This window comes from Portunus trituberculatus, chromosome 43, assembly GCF_017591435.1.
Source record: "Portunus trituberculatus isolate SZX2019 chromosome 43, ASM1759143v1, whole genome shotgun sequence".
Taxonomy (NCBI): domain Eukaryota; kingdom Metazoa; phylum Arthropoda; class Malacostraca; order Decapoda; family Portunidae; genus Portunus; species Portunus trituberculatus.
Window position 1 is genome coordinate 17092291 of NC_059297.1, and position 21899 is coordinate 17114189.

The 21899-nt window shown below is 39.5% G+C and overlaps 2 protein-coding genes across 3 annotated transcripts in view; one reads left to right on the plus strand and one right to left on the minus strand.

Annotated features, from left to right (window-relative positions):
• The window catches only part of LOC123517960 (tachykinin-like peptides receptor 86C), a 167088-nt gene that overhangs the window by 105185 nt on the left and 40004 nt on the right, over positions 1–21899 (minus strand). For both annotated transcript variants that reach the window (XM_045278453.1, XM_045278454.1), the window contains exon 2: positions 12924–13035. In XM_045278453.1, the coding sequence (XP_045134388.1) occupies positions 12924–13035 (112 nt within the window). The remainder of the gene's footprint in view (positions 1–12923; positions 13036–21899) is intronic.
• The window catches only part of LOC123517958 (gamma-tubulin complex component 4-like), a 153945-nt gene continuing 150633 nt past the window's right edge, over positions 18588–21899 (plus strand). Inside the window, exon 1 of the mRNA XM_045278448.1 lies at positions 18588–18607. The gene's annotated coding sequence lies outside the window, so the exon portion shown is untranslated. The remainder of the gene's footprint in view (positions 18608–21899) is intronic.

The window sequence follows — 21899 nt, forward strand, 5'->3', positions numbered from 1 at the left end:
TATATATATATATATATATATATATATATATATATATATATATATATATATATATATATATATATATATATATATATATATATATATATATATATATATATATATATATATATATATATATATATATATATATATATATATATATATATATATATATATATATATATATATATATATATATATATTATACAGACACACACACACACACACACACACACACACACACACACACACACACACACACACACACACACACACACACACACACACACACACACACACACAAACAATTTTGGATATTATAAGTGAGTGCACACAAACAGTGAAATGAGTGCTGCAGTGCTACACGGACGCAACACGCCGTAGACGTGAGGCTGGGTACCCTCCATCAGAGGTCATTCAACGCCTCAAAAACTTACAGTTATTTCGGAATCGTGGATCCAAGGGAGGAAGGAGTGTGGTGCGTCCCATTAAAGTGATCACATCTACCGTAAGGAAGGGCGGAAGGTTGAGGAGAGGAATACAAACACTTCGAAGTTCCGCGCGTGTGGTATAGTCTTCCCTCTCTCCTCCTTTCCAACGTGACATCACTGGCGAACAAGATGGACGAGTTGATAGTGTCAGTGAGATCTAACTGTGCAGACATTGTGGCGATCACGGAGGCGTGGCAGATAACTCCTGAGGTGTGTATGATTCAAGATTTCCAGCTGTTCCACCACCTCAGGAATCAACGCAGGGGGGGAGGAGTGGCCCTGTTTTGCCGCTCTGACCTCAGCCCCTCACACCTACACGTCGACGTCCCCGCCGGATTGGAGGCCCTGTGGGTGAGGGTTACCCCCTGCCACCCCGCAACACAGCCTCCATCATTGTGTGTGTTGTCTACCACCCTCCACGGGCCGCCACTGCACGGTTGCTCACTGATCACATCATCGAGACTGCTGATGCTCTACGGGTGAGATTTCCTGCTGCCAAGCTGGTAATCTGTGGTGACTTCAACCGCTTGGATATCAGTGAAATCCTGCACCAGCTACACCTCACCCAGGTCGTGGACTTCCCCACCCACCACCAGTCCACCCTCGACCTTATCATGACAGACCTGAGCCAGCAGTACTCGCCTCCCAAGCCACTCCCCCCCATGGGACGCAGCACCCACCTCTCCATCCTGTGGACACCCACCCCCACCACCTCGGTTCCCAGGTCAACTGTCACCAGATCCCACAGGCCCATGCCTGACTCCGCCATGAGGGAATTTGGGCAGTGGCTGACACATCACCCGTGGACCGAGGTACTGGAGGAGGAAGACGTCCACACAAAATGGCGGAACTACTTCACCACCACAACGAAAGCCTTCCACCACTACTTCCCCACCAAGGACATCACAGTGGACCCATCTGATGCCCCTTGAATGACGCCCTGCATCAAACGACTCCTTCGTCAGCGTGACAGGGCTTTCCACTCTAGCCCTGACCAGTATAGGAGTTTAAGGGAAATTAAAAAAGCCAAGGCAAGCTACTACCCAGACAAAATTCACCATCTCAAGCTTACTAACAACAGACAGTGGTACGACAAGATTAAGTCTTTGTGTGGTTTACAAAAACAAGCCTCTTCTCTTCCTTGCGTTTCACACCTAATAAGTGAATTCTAGGTTAAGTTATATCCTTAGTTAGGTTAAGCATTTCAGTTCATTGTCCTAGTGTCCCCCCCGCCTTGTACATTTTCAGTGTAATTTTTTACATTGCCAAAGTAATAAACCGTATGTTATTATTATTATTATTATTATTATTACACACACACACACACACACACACACACACACACACACACACACACACACACACACACACACACACACACACACACAGATCTTTAACAGATAGCTGCCAACAATTCTCCCCAGCCACAATTAACATTTCCTGGAGATTCCTTCAGCCTGTGAGATCGTTTATGTTCAAACATAATCACTGGTCATGTCACGAAGTACATTCATAATTCAGTATTCGTGTACTTTCCATTAATTAAACACTAAATTCCACGCTAGAATCGCTGTGTCATAAAGGTAAATGAATTTTTAGGTTATTTTCGATAATGTAGTAAAAAGAGGCTATCAGATTCAAATCGGATATATGACTGCGTATGTATCTATTACTAATCTTCTGTCTGATCGCTATATAGTATGGCTTCCGCCAAGGTCGCTCTACCGGTGATCTTCTGGCCTTCCTTCTTGAGTCTTGGTCATCCTCTTTTAGAGATATCGGTGAAACTTTTGCTGTAGTGTTAGACATATCAAAAGCGTTTGATACAGTCTGGCACAAAGCTTTGTTTTCGAAACTTCCCTCCTACGGTTTCTATCCTTCTCTCTGCAAGTTTATCTCAAGTTTCCTTTCCGAGCGTTCTATTGCTGCTGTGGTATAGACGGACACTATTCTTCTCCTAAATCTATTAACAGTGGTGTTCCTCAGGGTTCTGTTCTATCACCCACTCTCGTTCTACTATTCATTAAACATCTTCTTAACCAAACTTCTTGCCCTATCCACTCCTACGCTGATGATACCACCCTACATCTTTCCACGTCCTTTCAAAGACGACCAACCCTTCAGGAAGTCATCAGATCTCGCAGGAACGCCACAGAACGCCTGACTTCTGATCTTTCTAAAATTTCTGATTGGGGCAGAGAAAACTTAGTTGTGTTCAATGCCTCTAAAACTCAATTACTCCATCTATCAACTCGACATAACCTTCCAGACAACTATCCCCTCTTCTTCAATGACACCCAACTATCTCCCTCTTCTACACTGAATATCCTCGGCCTGTCCTTTACTCTTAATCTTAACTGGAAACTTCACATCTCATCTCCTGCTAAACCAGCTTCTATGAAGTTTGGCGTTCTGCGGCGCGTCTCCGCCAGTTTTTCTCGCCCTTTAACTGCTAACTCTGTACAAGGGCCTTATCCGTCCATGTATGGAGTACTCTTCGCATGTTTGGAGGGGTTCCACTCATACTGCTTTATTAGATAGGGTGGAATCAAAAGCTTTTCGTCTCTTCAACTCCCCTCCTCTGACTGACTTTTTTCACCCTCTCTCTCACCGCCGAAATGTTTCATCTCTTTCTATCTTTTACCGCTATTTTCATGCTAACTGCTCTACTGATCTTGCTAACTGCATGCCTCCCCTTCTTCAGCGGCCTCACTTCATAAGGCTTTCTTCTTCCTCTCACCCGTATTCTGTCCAACTCTATAATGCAAGAGTTAACCAGTACTCTCAATCATTCATACCTTTCACTGATAAACTCTGGAACTCCCTTCCTGCTTCTGTATTTCCATCTTCCTTTGACTTGACTTCTTTTAAGAGAGAGGTGTCGAGACATTTTTCCCTGAATTTTGGTTAATTCCTGTCTTTTAGGGAACTGGCAACATAGTGGGCTTTTTTTCATATTTTGTTGTCCTTGTCCAGCATAAAATAAAGTCACAGTTCATATACAGGGCACAGAAAGTCAAGTGTAAGGAGTAAAAAAGTTTCTATATATACAGGTGTATTGATTTCATCGAACTTTTTTCCATTTCTTATCTTCTTATATTATAAAATATACTGATGTTTATAAATACGCAGTTCTGACATTTCCCAAGTACGTTATTTTGACTGGAATTGAAAGCATGAAATTTTATTTTATTGAAATAAATAAAGATGAAGAAAGAATAAAACCAAAGGCACTAAAAGTTCTGAGCTGCTCGATCACTCATTTTGGTGACTTAACTCTTGATCTCTTGGATTGGTTGACTTGGTTGGAAACAGTACTGTGGGGTTACTTGTATTATTACAGGAATAGCACTTAGAGTATACATGAAACATTGTGGTCGCGATTCACGTGTTTTCCAACTAACCAAGTTACTTTCGATTCACATTTATTGATCTCTAGAATTTCTTTCTCTTGTTAAAGGACACCATTCACAAGGAAACAGACTATGAAGAAGAACATTCACAATTCTCTTTCACCCTGTTGTCAGACGTTAGCATCTTTGGAAGTTGTGTTTTGATTAATTCATAATCATTTTACGTAGAAGCTGTAGCAGATAGTGTAATTACTTTGTATTGTAGATACAGCATCTGTTAGAGGAAAATGTTTCCCGTTTTTCTTATCATCATTCTACTGAAGAAAAATTAATTCAATTATGAGTAACAGTGGGATGTCCTTCTTGGTCACCCCTTGCTGTATGGATCCTTACCATCTGTGCACGAATGCTACGTCCTTAGTCTTTCTTACGCTATGGATTCCGTATTTGTATGAGCGTACCTACAGTGCGTCTAGTTTTCATAGTGCATTTTTTGTCTTTTGACTGACGTTCTATTACGGCTAGCCGATAACGTGGACTTCCCTGGTTGAGAGAGAGAGAGAGAGAGAGAGAGAGAGAGAGAGAGAGAGAGAGAGAGAGAGAGAGAGAGAGAGAGAGAGAATTAACATTATTCTTTCTTTGACTTTTTTGAGAGACTTTATTTTAGAGTGGCAAGTTCATCAATAATTCTCCCACCGGTCAATCTCCTTGACACGTTAAAAGAATATTAAATGAATAAATGAATAGATAATAATGATGATAATAATGATGATAATGATGATGATGATAATAATAATAATAATAATAATAATAATAATAATAGTGATGATGATGATGATAATAATAATAATAATAATAATAATAATAATAATAATAATAATAATAACAATAATAATGATAATGATAATAATGGTAACAATAATAAATAATGTAGCCCTCACGCGCGTAAATGTTGTGGTGCAAGTGAATTACTTTTAGTTTGCGCGAGCAACTTTTGAGACTGGTCTATAGAATATGAGTGTAAACAATGCTGATAATTCAATTGACCTTCAGTCGTCGTCTGCCATCACGATGCAGTTAGAGGCTGCCAAGCGCGTTCTGTGTTTCCGGCAGTTTTGGGTAAATGATTTATAAATTCAGTAAGTTTTTTTCATTCTAACTATTACACGAAACGCTACTATTTCGTATTTTCATATAGAATTACTCTTAATAACAGAGCAACTAGAATTATTTATATTGTCCGTCACTGTATATTATATTTTGATTACCATTTGGACAATGAATGTCCATTTTAATCTCCGTGATTCCTATGTTTATTTGTGTTGCAGTGTAGCAACAAGTATATACATCCGTCACTTGTTCTAATGCACCTGATTGAAGCCGTGCTGCACTCTGAATCAAACAAGTAAGCCTCCTACTATCAGTGCTGATTATCCCTGGAACACGGGAACTGACATCCTCACTCACTTAGGTTATCATTACAGTATTCTTGCCAAACTGCACGATGAAATTCGTTACAAAATATCAAGTGTTGGGTTAGGTTGCGAATAACGTAATTCAAGAAGGGATTTTGTTTCTTCTATCACCTTTCACTCCAGATTTACTTTTGTAATGATAAATAACAAGCTTTCTGGTCTTAATTTAGTTGAGAAAGTTAACCTTCCATCAGTCATCGTAATACTATCGTAACTCTTTTGCTCATGAAGTCACTCCTTCCGAACATTCAGAGTACTGTAAGTCTTGTTTCTATGATCTCACACAACACACACACACACACACACACACACACACACACACACACACACACACACACACACACACACACACACACACACACACACCGCGATAGTGTAGTGGTTAGCACGCTTGGCTCACAACCTAGAGGGTCCGGGTTTGAGTCCCGGGAAGCGGCGAGGCAAATGGACAAGCCTCTTAATGTGTAGCTCCTATTCACCTACCAGTAAGTAGGTACGGGATGTACTTCGAGGGGTTGTGGCCTCGCTATCCCAGTGTGTGGAGTGCGTTGTGGTCTCAGTTCTACCTGAAGATCGGTCTATGAGCTCTGAGCTCGCTCCGTAATGGAGAAGGCTGGCTAGGTGACCAGCAGAAAACCGTGGTGAATCACACACACACACACACACACACACACACACACACACACACACACACACACACACACACACACACACACACACACACACACACACACACAGGAGGAGGAGTTGTGACCTTGTTGTCCCGGTGTGTGGTGTGTGCCTGGTCTCAGGCCTATCCGAAGAGCGGAAATAATGAGCTCTGAGCTCGTTCCGTAGGGTAACGTCTGGCTGTCTCGTCAGAGACTGCAGCAGATCAAACAGTGAATTACACACACACACACACACACACACACACACACACACACACACACACACACACACACACACACACACACACACACAACAATAGAAAAACAGATTAATTTTTATCTTATAGCTTCAAAATATTCAAGAGCCACTATCATATAAACAAATGTCTAAGTATTTAAATATGGTAAATCATAAACGGCAAATAAGCATGTAATATGCTTAAATTACTATTCATTCTTTTTTGTTTATGGCTCTAACGGAAGGCAATTTCTGCTGACATTTCTCGTGGAAATTTCTATGTAACAATTAGATTATTCATCAATAAACAGTATGTGTTCCTCGTACTCGTCAGTATCTATTGTGTGAATATGTGAACTGCGTCTGCAGAAATAGATATGCTCTTCCAACGATCCATGATTCAATACATCGATTTCAAAATGGCACTTATGATCTCCCTGATTCTTTGAGATGGTAAGTTTGTTATTGCTCAATGAGACCCTCTCGGGTTCAATTGAGAGAGAGGAGAGAGAGAGAGAGAGAGAGAGAGAGAGAGAGAGAGAGAGAGAGAGAGAGAGAGAGAGAGAGAGAGAGAGAGAGAGAGAGAGAATGGATATACGGCTTTAGATCTTTTCTTCATATCGTGCCTTTGTCGACGCCACTTCATCTCCCATGCAGGGCGGTAAAGAGCACAAGAAGTGGAAGAGTCCCAGTTGCGCAAAGACCTAGTATTCTGTGTCTTGTCTTATTAGGTCAGTCCAGCCAATCCTGCCTCCTCTTGTCTCCGCCTTGTTCTACTTACACTTCCTCATTTTCATTTTTATGTTTCGTCTGTAATTGTATCAGGTCTTTGTTGTCTATCTGTTATTAGATTGACCAATAAGACTGCTAAGCTAGTTTGTTTTGCTCTTCATATGTCGAATGCCGTTTCCTTTACACTGCTGATGATCGTATGATGTCTTGTAATTGAATAGCCACATGTAGTTTTTCTTGAAGGAAAATATAAAACTTTAAATTACTCGACCACACCTTTGGCATTGAGTTGTGTCTTTCAAAATTTTACTCTGAACAAGACTATTCTTTTAAAATTCTACTGACAAGACTTTATCTATCAAAGTTGAAGTGAAGCCAGAGCGAGGTTGAGGACAGGTGGTGAAGGCAGGATGTATTGATTCGATTGGATGGGTTTAAAAAAAGAAATAGGACGAATTCAATATTGTTTCACCATTTTTATCTTCTATCAAAAAATTATCCTCACAAGAGCGTATCCATTTTTCAGGATTCATTGTCCTCTGCCCTTGGCTGTAGTTGGATTTAATTTTGAGTTGATTGTATGTCACTGTTATATAAGAGTTAAAAGTCTACTACTGAACATTTCTTTCTCTTATTTCTTAGATTTAACTGTTTGTAAAGAAAGTTTTCGGAATTCTGAAGGATGTTTTCATGAATCTGGAGATATTTTGAGAATACTACATATCAGTAAAAATGATACTCAATAAACAGTCTAATTATTTCTTTGGGCCTCTTAAAATTGTTCGTTCGCTTATTCGTTCGTTTGTTAGAGAGAGAGAGAGAGAGAGAGAGAGAGAATGTGTGTGTGTGTGTGTGTGTGTGTGTGTGTGTGTGTGTGTGTGTGTGTGTGTGTGTGTGTGTGTGTGTGTGTGTGTGTGTGTATGTGTTATTGAAATTTTTTTTTATTTTTTTGGACAAAATGTAAGTTTAAATATTGGTTCTTTGTTCTTTGTTCATGTAATGTAATTTTGTTTTGTCAATAAATTAACTAACTAACTGTGTGTGTGTGTGTGTGTGTGTGTGTGTGTGTGTGTGTGTGTGTGTGTGTGTGTGTGTGTGTGTGTGTGTGTGTATTTATGAATACAAACCCATCTGATAACAAGTCAATCTGTTTAATAGAATAAGTGTAGAGGTAAATATCTCACCGGGACAAAGCTTGTATGGATGAAGGAATAATGAAGTCACGCCTGGAGGAATACAATTCCTCACAATTCGCCACTTCACCACAACGGCGCGAAGCTTCTGCCTCTCCTCACGTCGTCATTTTCACAATTTCCTGGTTAGAATTTTCCCTTGATTTTTCTCGTTCAGTGTTTCCTTTTAACTTTCTCTCGCTCCGTCATTCTTTCTACCCTCCACCTCTCCTCTCCAATCCACGAGTTTTTTGTCTCTCCGTTTCCACAAAAGATTTTCGTTCCTCCTTCGGCGCAACTTCTTTTTCCTCATATTGTTTTTACCTTCTCTTTTCATCTGCGGTTTCTTCGATTTTGCACTTCCGAACCTGCAATTCCCAATGCTAAGAATTAGATTAATCAATGCTTTTATTCTATCCGCCAGCTTTTTAAAGAGAGAGAGAGAGAGAGAGAGAGAGAGAGAGAGAGAGAGAGAGAGAGAGAGAGAGAGAGCACTAACAGATAAATACTTACCTCCAAAATGAGTCTCCATGCAGTGTTTGAGCCTCGTGACACAAGAACAGGCTGTGTACTAAAATGTGTCAGTTTTTTTTTTTTCTTCTCAGTGAAAAGAATAGATTATAAGATAGAAATAATGACGATGATAATAATAAGGTGATCTGCATATACAATTTTGTGCTTGATATCTTTAGTGTTATAAAAGTAGAGTATCGTTTGTCTGTGTGTGTGTGTGTGTGTGTGTGTGTGTGTGTGTGTGTGTGTGTGTGTGTGTTTTCACTGTTCGATCTGCTGCAGTCTCTGACGAGACAGCCAGACGTTACCCTACGGAACGAGCTCAGAGCTCATTATTTCCGATCTTCGGATAGGCCTGAGACCAGGCACACACCACACACCGGGACAACAAGGTCACAACTCCTCGATTTACATCCCGTACCTACTCACTGCTAGGTGAACAGGGGCTACACTTGAAAGGAGATACACCCAAATATCTCCACCCGGCCGGGAATCGAATCCCGGTCCTCTGGCTTGTGAAGCCAGCGCTCTAACCACTGAGCTACCGGGCGTGTGTGTGTGTGTGTGTGTGTGTGTGTGTGTGTGTGTGTGTGTGTGTGTGTGTGTGTGTGTCCTTCTCCACCTCCTCTTGTTACGACATCTTAACATAAATTTATCAATCAATCAATCCTCCTCCTCCTCCTCCTCCTCCTCCTCCTCCTCCTCCTCCTCCTCCTCCTCCTCCTCCTCCTCCTCCTCCTCCTCCTCCTCCTTTTCCTCCTCCTCCTCCTCCTCCTCCTCCTCCTCCTCCTCCTGTATTGGAAAAGCAAATATTTCATCAAACGCGGCTAATAATCTACTAAAGATTCAAACTGAAAATACAAGGAAATCAATAGCAAAAAGTTTACAAATAATCGGAAAATAAAGTAGATAGGCCTAATACAGCGAATAATTAATATATATTGGTATACTCAACTGAGGGTGTTCATAGCCAATATGTCTGCACAAAGACATATTGTTGTCATCCCAATGTAGTTAGGATAACGACAGCTATACTGTCAAGGAGACTCACCTATCGGAACTATAAAAGAATACGATTCCACGAAACACCCGCCAAAGCCTAGAAAATAGCACCTCCTACTAGAACTAGACTAAAGAAGACTGAAGATATTGGAGGCCCTCTGCATAAAATAAACATCACCAGTAATAAATTATCAAGTTAGAGACCTGCAGATCTTACCTACTAGGACGCACAGGATGGAGACCAAGATGAGGCTGCTCGACCAATACCAAGCGCCCAGCAGTTCCCCAGGGAGGCGGCGATCCCCATTATATATATATATATATATATATATATATATATATATATATATATATATATATATATATATATATATATATATATATATATATATATATATATATATATATTTATTTATTTATTTATTTATTTATTTATTCATTTATTTATTTATTTATTTATTTATTTATTCATTTATTTATTTATCTATTTTTTTATTTATTTCTTTTTTTTTACTTCCAGTTTCCCTATTACATTAGGGTTAGGACGGTGCCTCCTGACAGAGAAGTCAGGAGGACTTTGATTTGGCATTTGGGAACCGTTACCCCGAGTGGATGCCCTTCCTAACCTTGGACCGTGGCCACGATTCCAACCCGTGCGCTTGAGAACCCTGGGGCGCACAAAGCGCGAGCGGTCCCACTGGACCACGGCGGCCGATATATATATATATATATATATATATATATATATATATATATATATATATATATATATATATATATATATATATATAATACACACACACACACACACACATAGTTACGTAGAGATTGTCATATCGTGGGTAGTGCAATAGTTATCATTTTAACCGAGATAAGTGTTTTCTTTCATTTTTCTAACGCTTATTGTTGTCTTATTTTTTTTTTTTTTGTCAGCAGTCTACCAGAGGGGGGAGGTGAAGGTTTTTTTTTCATAGTTTTGAAATAACATTGAAAATTTGCAAGCATACAGTACGTCAATATGCTTCCTTTTATTCGATTTGCCCTCTCTTTCTCGTCCTTCTCCTCATACTTCTTTCTTTCCCTCCCTCCTTCCTTCCTTCCTTTCTTCCTTTCTTCCTTCCTTCCTTCCTTCCTTCCTTCTTTCTTTCTTCCTTTTTTCTTTCCTTCCTTCTCTCCATTTATTTCGTGTCCCTCCTCCTCTTCCATCTTCTAAAGCCATTCTTAACTCATGAATAAGAGTCTGGAAGTCTTAAAAGGCTCTTCACTGTAACCTAGTTTACTGAAATATGAGATTATGATACTAGCGTCGAGAGAAAAACAACGTGAACCATGTATAGCAAGGTGAGGCGATACCGTCAACTTGCAAATCTGCTAAAATCGGCAGTACATGGTTAGTAAAGGTGACAGAATGGAAGGACCAGAGAAACAAGGCTGAATCAATGTCAGGTTGCCAACAAAAGGGAGCGGGCCCAGGAAGAAGAGGAGTCAGGAAATTTAATAAAGAGAATGTTTTATGCATACTAGTATCAAATGAAGGATGCATACTACAAAACATAAACGGATAGCAAGCCAACTGATGGGTTAGATATGAACAGGTACATAGCAAAATAGCCTACTGATACACGGGGGAGGAAACACTGCTCCAAAGGTTCACCTTTCCTCAACCTCCCTTTTTGAATAACCGAGAAGAATCACCATTAAGCCTCTTACACTATTAACCTCCTCCTCCTCCTCCTCCTCCTCCTCCTCCTCCTCCTCCTCCTCCTCCTCCTCCTCCTCCTCCTCCTCCCATTTATCATTTTACCTCAGTATCCCCTTTTTTCTTCCTACAAACGAGGAACTATTGATTTGTAAATGTCTGGGACCAGTTTTATAGCCGCACTGGTGTTCTAGAAACATTACTTGTATTTATATGCAGCAGGTTCGGGATAGTGTTGCACACAGACAGTTTGTGAGTGACGTTGTGCTGTTATAGGTATTATATGCGTGTGTGTGTAAAAAAAAAGAAAAAGAAAGCGTGTATTCGTATTCATGGTCGCCTGCTGGTCACCCCAGCCAGTCTTTCCCATTACGAAGCGAGCTCAGAGCTCACACACCGATCTTCAGGTAGGACTGAGACCACACCACACTCCACACACCGGGAAAGTGAGGCCACAACCCCCTTACCTACGTACTTGTACTTGCTGCTAGGTGAACATGGGCCACACATTAAGAGGCTCGCCCATTTGCCTCCACGTACTCGAGACTCGAACTCAGTGTGTGTGTGTGTGTGTGTGTGTGAGAGAGAGAGAGAGAGAGAGAGAGAGAGAGAGAGAGAGAGAGAGAGAGAGAGAGAGAGAGAGAGAGAGAGAGAGAGAGACGCTGCCCCGTTTAGTCAGGTTATTTTTAACCATACCTTCACTATTTTCAAAGGGCTCTAGGTGAAGTGATACGGGTTTTTAAGGCTATTTTATGTAATTCTAGTGACATGTTAATTAATGTTAGTGGTAATGGTTCAAAAGTGAAATGAAAAATAATTAAAACAAATTAAGTAATAGTCACATTGTTACTAACAAAGCAATAATCGTTAGGGACCTCAAAAGATATTAAATAAATTCATAGATAAGAATGATAGGTGAATATAAGCGTAACTATGCATCTTTCACAACGAGTGCTGCTTGTATGCCTGCGCTGACTTCTTCAAGCACTCGCTATGTTTTTTCTTGTGTGTGTGGTACGTGTACTCCTAATGACCTAACAACGAACCAGACTCTATAGATAAGGAATGGTCTTCCTTCACATTATTTTGAGTTTTTTTTTTTCCTGCATCTCAATCTGATATGCAATGTTCTTACAAAATGCTGGCTGATATATTCTTAGCATATTGGAGACCTGAACGCTAAGAAGTTTTAAACGTAGTGGAAAAGAGTGTAGAAGGTTACATGACTTGCGACACTGACTTCACAATAGGCTTGAGTGAATTGAAAGTATTAACTGCATAACGAAAGACGGAAGGAAAGTCTTTATAGAACTTACTTGTCTAACGAAGCATTGGGTACATGATGAACACTTAATGCTTTCAAGGGACTCACAAACATGAATCCGGGGCAATATTGATGAGCGAACAGGTAAAATAGCTTTAGGAAAAACACCCTCGAAATAATTTTAAACTGTTTAATATTACTAATGATTTTTCCTCTTCCTCCATCTTTTTCTTTCTCCTCCTCCTCATCCACCACCACCACCACCACCACCACCACCACCACCACCACCACCACTTACCACTACTACCACACTTTCACTCACCTTCCTTCTCAAGACTCTTATGACACTTACCTATGCAACATGTAGATGAAGTTGAACATGCAATTGAGGACCGACATGAAGAGATCTGCGGCGCTCAGGTTCAGGAGGAAGTAGTTGGTGACGGTGCGCATGCGTCGGTGTGCTGCATGGTTGTAGAGAGAGAGAGAGAGAGAGAGAGAGAGAGAGAGAGAGAGAGAGAGAGGAGTATTAGTGCCTTTGAATATGGGTAATTTGATGCCGTAATATATGCAGTATATCATAATTATGTGTCATTAACGCTTCGTTGAATACAAAAAGAAAAACGTATTTGATTTAAAAAAAAAGAAAGTTATATTTTTTTCTCTCTCCTGTGAGTAGGGCAAAGAAAAAGATTGGTGGTAAGACTTTTGTCATGTATCTGTTTCTCTTTAGCATATACTATTCTTCTAGCTCTTCCTTCCTTCGTGTATTCAGGGATTAGATTCTATGTGATTTTCATGGGCCATCAACTGTATATAATTGTCTGACACTTAAAGCTCAATAAATTATATCAAATAGAATTCTCTCTCTCTCTCTCTCTCTCTCTCTCTCTCTCTCTCTCTCTCTCTCTCTCTCTCTCTCTCTCTCTCTCTCTCTCTCTCTCTCTCTCTCTCTCTCTCTCTCTCTCTCTCTCTCTCTCTCTCTTGTAGCTTTATCGTACTGTTTTCCACCCTGTATTCGCTTCCCCTCCCTTCCTCATCCTTGCTGTCTCTGTCAGATATTAACGATCATTCATTCCTTTCTTCCAAAAAAATACTACCTACTACGCACTTTGCGATTCAATTTCCATGGTAAAGACATTAGGGTTTTTAAGGTGATAAAGAAAGATTTATAAGTGTGTGTGTGTGTGTGTGTGTGTGTGTGTGTGTGTGTGTGTGTGTGTGTGTGTGTGTGTGTGTGTGTGTGTGTGTGTGTGTGTGTGTGTGTGTGTGTGTGTGTGTGTCTGTGTGTATCTGTGTGTGAGCTCCCGGGTGCGTGCAGGTGGTATCCCATTGCCTTCCAATCACGGTTACAATCATTAAATATTTTAGTAAGCATATGTCCAGTCTGTACCATCTTACTGTGCCCGTCTGAAGACGTGATTGGCTACTTTTTACTGCCCATCATCAGAATCCATATTTTCATGTTTCATCGTCTTATCTCAACTACTTGCTTTTGTGAAAGTTTTTGAACTATTTTTAAAATGCATTCATGATTTTGATGAAAGTTTAACAGTAATTGGATCTTCAGTAAAGGAAAAGAATACTTGTGAGAACGCGACTAATAATTTCTATAGCCTTTGAAAAATACTCCTAATGAAAGAAGAAAGCAACCATATGATACATCCCTCATTGATCACTTTGCATCCCGGCAGACTTTTCTACGTTCGGAGACTTCTGTCTGCTAATACTTTGTTTACAGTCGAACCGTGAAGAGGAGGGTGTGATGATTTGAGTTGCCGTTGGAACATTTTGTTTAACGTTTATCTTGGCTTTATTCTTTTGGCTGGTCCGTAAAGAGTTCTCAGCAGATCACCTGTCTACGTACACCTTTCCTCTGTAGTTTTTGCGCTATACCAATTACCACATCCCTTCCTTCATTAGATTAATAGAGCTTTTTTTTTCTCCTGTTCTTCCTGTTGCGTGCTGGACCTATCTCCGGCGTCATCCTCGCCTCTTTACATATGTCCTTTAACTGACGCACGTACGGTATCCCGCAATTGTCTTTATTTGTTTTTATTAATTCATCAATCTATTCACGATATTTAATGCTTTTTAAGTTTCACTGCTAAACTTTGGGACACTTTTGTGTGTTTTTCCATCTATCTTGGGTTTAAGCTCCTTCAATTAGCAAAAGCTACTACTTTACTATTTTTCCTCGACAGGTTTCTAAATTTTTTTAAACCCTTCGTGTGTTTTCATTGTCTTGGGATGGGAGTGATAATAGCCTCCATAGAGATTAGAGAGATCAATTCCCCATTATAGATTATAGGAGAGTGGAATGGATTCAATAATTGGTTTCATAATGCCAAATCAATTTAAGATTAGTCTGATGTATGGTTAGGGTTCATAAGCGGATATACGTAGGTGTGTACGTTCCATACAAGGACTACTACATGTAGGTGTAATTTTTTTTTATATAGGGGGCTTTTTTGGTCGGATTTTTTTGTCAATAACAGCAGCTCTGATGTTGGAATATACAATACTTCCAACACTATTTTTTCCTCACAGTACCTTTGCTTTCTTTCTCATAGTTAAAATAAAAATAACCCAAAATATTTTCTGCACTTTTACTGTACAGTTTCAACGTTGTTATGTGCATTTTCTGCCCTTCTTTTCATGTCACCGTGTGTGTGTGTGTGGTTGAAAGAGAGCTTTCAAAAAATGTTCCTGTTGTTTCTAAAACTGTCGCTGCTGCTGCTGGAATAATTTTTGTTGTTGTTGTTATCTTTGTTTGTTTTATTTTTATTTTTCGCTGTTGTCATCTTCGTGGTCGTTGTTGTTGCTGTTAACTTTTGTTGTTGTTAGTATTATTTCATCATCTCGTTATCCCCATCAACCATTTCATCATCTCGTTATCCCCATCAACCATTTCATCACCGCTACCACCACCACCACCACCACCACCACCACCACCACCACCACCACCACCACCACCATTATCATCATCATCATCATCATCATCATCATCATCATCATCATCATCATCATTATTATTATTATTATTATTATTATTATTATTATGATAATATAATAATAATGGTAATAACTAATTGTTATTCTTCAAAATCATCATCAACAACAGTAGCAGCATTTACACTGATATAGATACTACTAATAATAGTCATAATAGTAATAATAACAGTTGTGTCAATGGCAGCAGTGTCAAGAATAAAAGATTAAGTATTACAAATTGAAAAAGAAAAAAAACATAAATGGAGCCTGAAAAGAATAAAAAAAAAAAAAAATCTAGCGAGGGCAAGGCAGACCAGACCTTCTTAGGAAAGATAATGCATTTGGAGCAAGAGACAAGTTATAATGATGATGCGGCATGAGTTGCTGCAGCTGATGAATTGAAAATCCACTCGAAAGGAAGGGAAGACTACAAAGGGAACACTTTCCAGTAAATGATGGTTTGCGATACGAACTTTGACAGATTGACAGAATTTCTAACCTTTTCGAAGAAGTTAGATATTCTATCAATCACGCCCGTTATAGTAATCTTAGGACGACTTCCGCCAGCACCAGATAGCAGAAGATACTGAGGTGTTGAGGTGATCTTGCAGTTGGAACGGAACCGGAAAATAAATCTATGAATGATAAAGCCGTTTCACGCAGTGTATGGAAGCGAAGACCAAGGAGACTTTGCAATGATCATGAATGACGCAGCACCGAAGCACGTACTAAAGTTTTGTTGTTTAGGAGGTAAAATTGTTGCAGTCTTGGCGCAGTGGGACAGAGGTGACTGCAGTGGAGAGGAACTGGAAATTTTGGAGCTTGTAGGAGAGAGAGAGAGAGAGAGAGAGAGAGAGAGAGAGAGAGAGAGAGAGAGAGAGAGAGAGAGAGAGAGAGAGAGAGAGAGAGAGAGAGAGAGAGAGAGAGAGAGAGGAGGAATTACGTCGTAAGGAAAGGTAAGGAGTTAGTTTTGAATACAGTGTAAAGGTAACTGTAGATTTACTGGAAATTAAAGACTAGGAACAGTTAACTTTTCATTGAAGTAAGGTGACGTTTTAGAGGAAAAAAATTGTGCCATACAGATGAGTTGAGATGTATTGTATATTGGAAAGAGTTGGCAGTTTCGGTAACGAATATAAATGAGAAAAAGAAAACGATAAAAAATAGTTTTCCTATACCTCGGAATTTATCATTTTGTGTAGTTATCTTCTTTCTCTAGACTTCTATACTTCATGTATTTGTGTGTTTGTTGGTGAACGGGAAGTATTTGATAGCTCTCCTCTACATCTCGGTGTAAACAACGTCCTTTGGCATTTGTTTTACGCTATCCATTTCTGACTTTGCCGTCTTCCCCTTTTCTTACTGACAAACAAAAATATATAAGACCAGCAATAAAATAACAAAAGGACTTCCATTCTAGCGGTACTGTAGCTGAAAACATTCTACTTTCATATAGCGAAAGCTGACGTGCTTTGAATCACTAAAGGAAGGTGTAAGAAATAAGTCTAAAGTACAGGAAATATATCCATAGAGAGAAGGACGTGGTTTAAGTGATAATGTGATGTAAAGTTGCCATGTTTCCTGACAGGCCAAGTGACGCTGGTGTTCGGTCAAGTGTCAGTCGGTGGATCTAAGTAAATGAGTATTTCTTAATTTCTCAAGTTTCCTTCCTCCAAGTTTAAGTACATAGAGAGTTAAATTCCAGAGTTGGTCAACTATATGAGAAATTAAATACACGGCAGTGAAATAATTAAACCTTTTGTGTAGTGTTTCATCGAGTAAAGTGACATGCAAACACTGAACGAGGCAGTAGACATCTTCTGAAACTATAATTACTCCCATTGAGGTTTACAGCACTAGATAAAGGGATGTTGTGAACTTATCAATAAACCCATGTGTTATTTCACAGAAAGTTTCCTTCCCTTTTTGTCTCACAGCACAAGGGAGCAGTCACAGCCCCTATATACAACTGTGTTTCTTCCTAAAAGCTACATACACGCAATTACACACATTCTTCACTCAAAATTCGAAATTAATATGGCGACTCCTACACTAGTCTTTGAATCTCTATTTGGGGAGGGGATCAGGTCAGACTGCTCTTCTAGTATCAACGCTAAGTTCATTGATAAACCCGTTAGATATTTCTTCATTAATTTCTGTAACATTCGTAGTCTTAAATCTATTTTTCATTTTGTAGAACATTATCTGTACTCTACTAAACTTCATCGCTTCTTCACTGAAACACGGGTATCTGAGGCAACTAACAGTACTTCCTTTACGGTTCTCTCTTACATTCTCTATGCTCACTTTCAATACAAAGCCGTTCATCGCGTCTATGTGCGCAATGACTTTACCTGCTCTCGTAGCCACGTTCTTGAATATTCTGATTTTTCCACCGTCTGGCTACTACTACAGTGTTACTCTTAGACTAAAATAATCTGTGCGGTATATCTCCAACCTAACTCCTCTAAATATAACAAAATTCTTTGACTATTCAGCTTCCATAAAGGAACACATTCTAACTCTCTTCTCCTTTGTGGAGATCTCCATTCTTGGAGATTTCGGTGTTCACTACCAGTTTTCCTCTCGTTCACTCACCATCCTGATTAACGCGCTTTTAACTTAGCTATCTTATGAGATAATATGTCATGCGATCATCTGTCCATTATTCTCAACCATTTATTCTTTTCTCTGATCTTTAGAAATGCATAGTTATTTCTTCATATCCTCCGTCCTGTGTCTTAAATTAATTCAAGAGGGAGGCTTCCAGACACTTACCCTTTAATTTTCGATGGTTCTTTTGATATTCTTCCGGGACTGGCAAATAAGTTGATTTTTTCCTCTAATTTCTTCCCCTTGCCCAGTGATTGTCTTAGGCATTTTCTTCTGAATGTATGTTAGAACAAAATCGTATATATTCAATGTAATATGGAATATGTCTGGAACACTTAAAGATATTTGATGTAATGATTCATACAGAAAATAAGTGATTTTTTTTTCAGAACTCCAGTCAATTGCGCCGTCACTTTCTCTTGCTGCAAGGTAAGCTATTCGTGCTCATTTTTTCCAAATTGTGAGCGGTGAGATAGAAGGTACTGACTTACGTATATTTAAAAAGGATGTTTTATGTACTCAAAAATCGAAAGAGTGACAACCTCTTTATATACTGGAAATATGTATTTTTATACAGTGAAAATGCATGTAAAAGCTTCGCCACTAACAACTTCCATGTCAGTTCTGCCATGTCTTACATGTTCATGAAAAGCAAGAAGAGTCAGTCATGATACTGTTTTTCTACGTAATTGATATTCATGAGTATTGTAATTTGCTATGCATATTATATCCGGTTTAATTCCTCTTATAAGTTGCGAACATTTCTCTCTGCTCTTAGTTAATTGCTGTAAATAATACTGCGATATTTACAACATATTAACGAGTTGTGCTTGCGTCAGTAGACATGAAATATAAGCTACATTTGATGAAGCGTTTGGAAGAATGGCGGCGATGTTTGCTTTAACGACAATTAAAACTTCTAGTACTGGTTTCAACTGAGTCGTGCCTGCAACTTACACACATACACACGCACGCACTCAAAACGCACGCACGCACGCACGCACACAGTTCATGAAGATTAAAAAAAACCCAAATTTGTTTAGGAAGCACGTTCATAGCATATCAAACATTCCTGTGTCAGATGAACGATGACTCCCTGGAGCTAAAAACCCGCATCCTGCACAGCGAGTCAAGGCCAGGGCCCATATCCACGAAACTGTCTTAGGCGAGTTAAGTCTAAAATCGTACTTAGCTTAGGGTCAACGGTTTAGGGCCGTCGAAAGTTGTGCTTAGATCGCAAATCTTTTATGTTTGGAGGTCGCCACTAATTTTCAACCAAATTTTCATCATTAATACAGTTTTTGGTGCTGAATACGAATATGACATTCATTTTCTCGAGAAATGAAAGATAGTTGCACAAAAAGGATTTAATGCGCACTACCTTGCGACGCGCATTAATTCATGCAATAGTAATTAACGGGCGCAACAATACACAGTCGGGTGTCACGCGGCACGTTTGAGACGACCGTGGACAAGATGGATGTGAACTACAACTTGCAGTGGTTATTTACCAATATTTTGACCGAAGAAGACGCTGTTAAATTTCTGCAGAACTTTAATATCATAGAAAAGAGAAAAGGTGTAAAAGAAACATCAAATGATAATTAAAAAGACAAACGAAAGTGTATCGTGGATGTGTTACAAGAGAGCTTGCCGTGATAAAGTTTCAGTGAGAAAAAAACACTTGGCTTGATGGCAGTACCATTCCATTGAAGAAAATCATCGTCTTCATTTATTCCTGGGCAAAAGAGTGTTCCAGCATTAAATACTGTGAGGACGAATTGAGGATATGTCGCGCTACTACAGTTGATTTCAACAATTACCGAAGAGAGGTGAGTTAACCTAACCTAACCTAACCTAACCTTACCTTACCTAACCTAACCTAACCTAACCTAACCTAACCCAACCCAACCCTAACCTAACCTAACCTTACTTTACCTAACCTAACCTAACCTAACCTTTTTAGATATGTGCCTAATCTCTACTCGCCGCCACTACGCCTATCTTTCATTTCTCGAGAAAATGAATGTCATATTCGTATTCAGCACCAAAAACTGTACTAATGATGAAAATTTGGTTAGAAATTAGTGGCGACCTCCAAACATAAAAGACCCTAGATCGCTTTTGATGTACTGTACTTCGCGCGCTACAACGCATTGTTTACAAAATATCGACATTGGTGATATTGAAGAAAACATGATTATACTAGCATTTTCTTTGTCTTTTATTTATACAATTTCATAATACAAGTATCGGGTAAGTAACGTAAAATAAAAGTAAATTTTTCCGAAGAAAAATATAATGCATTAATATGTATTCCCGTTGGTAACGAGCAAACACTCCAAGCAGATACACACAAGCTCTTCAAAGAGGTTCCCGCGTTTTCCAGCCAGCTGTGTACGAGTATTTCGCCTTTTCTAGCCATCACTTATCCACCAACTGTATCAGGTAAGGCTTTTATGTGTTAGAAACAATACTTAATATTACTTTATAGGAGAAGTTTAAGGTATTAGTTACATTACTAGCATACCACATGGTGCACATAGAGCTCATTCCAGCTAACTTGAAAACATTTTATATATGTCCATGTGTCACAAATTAAAACTCTTCCCGCTTCTATGTGTAGTAAAATCAAAATATGGCACCCAGCATTTTATTATTATTATTTTTTTTAATTAAAGTTTATTGCTGTAAGGGCTGCAGACCAGTGATCCTATCCCCACTACGATAGGCCCCAGTATTCACTGACTTGGAGGGCGGTAGACAAATTAGATTTATAGATTACCTTTACTTTGGTAAGATTAGGGTGAGCGAGTTTGACCTACCGGTCTCACTACACAGGGCTTCCCTCACAAGATTGGTCACAAATAAAATACCTTCACGGTCCAATCTGTACTTCTTGATGAGTTCAGCATCATTAAGCTCATGCAAAACGTCCCTTCTACGATGATTTCTTCCTGGCTGATGTGGTTGTTGCTCTCGTGGCGCTGCCATGTTGTTTGTTTACATCCAGCTCCGTCGTCCATAACGCTACTAAAACAGGGTCGCCCCAGTCCTAGCGCTAAGCACGACGTTAGGGCCGACGAAAATTTTAAGTGCGTTTTCTGGCAAGTTAGGCACGACGGCCGCGATTTTGGTTTGCTAAGGACGATGCCATCGGCCTAAGACAGTTTCGTGGATATGGGCCCTGATGCCTTGTTTCATCGGAAATCTGCCTTTTTCCTCAGCTTATATGAGAAAGTTTAGTTACGTGGGAACCAGCTTGATGTCTTCATATTCATGGCTGATGGAAGTTGAAATTTTCAGTCAGCGAAACGACAACTTTGAGGAGTTTGCCACGGAATAAGAAAAATAAAATTAGATAAAACAAGTCGAAAAATTAATGAGTTAGCAAAGTTAACGCGTACACGATATACTAGTGCAACTATTGATCAATGATAATGGTGATGGTGGTTGTGATGATGATGATGATGATGATGATTTTTCAAGTACTGATGTGCCGGGAGATGTGGTCGTTGGACGACTGGTGAGGTAAAAAGAAAGCCGAGGAGATGAGAGCAAGAGGAAGGGGGATTTGGGACAATGATTTCCTGACGTAGGAGAAAACTTTTCATATTACAAACGCCACTTTTTAAAGCGACCGGTGTGACAGGCATTTTGATGGAAATTGAAAAGTTTTCTTGGGATTGTAGAGGAGTGGGGGATCACGGCAGAGAGAGGG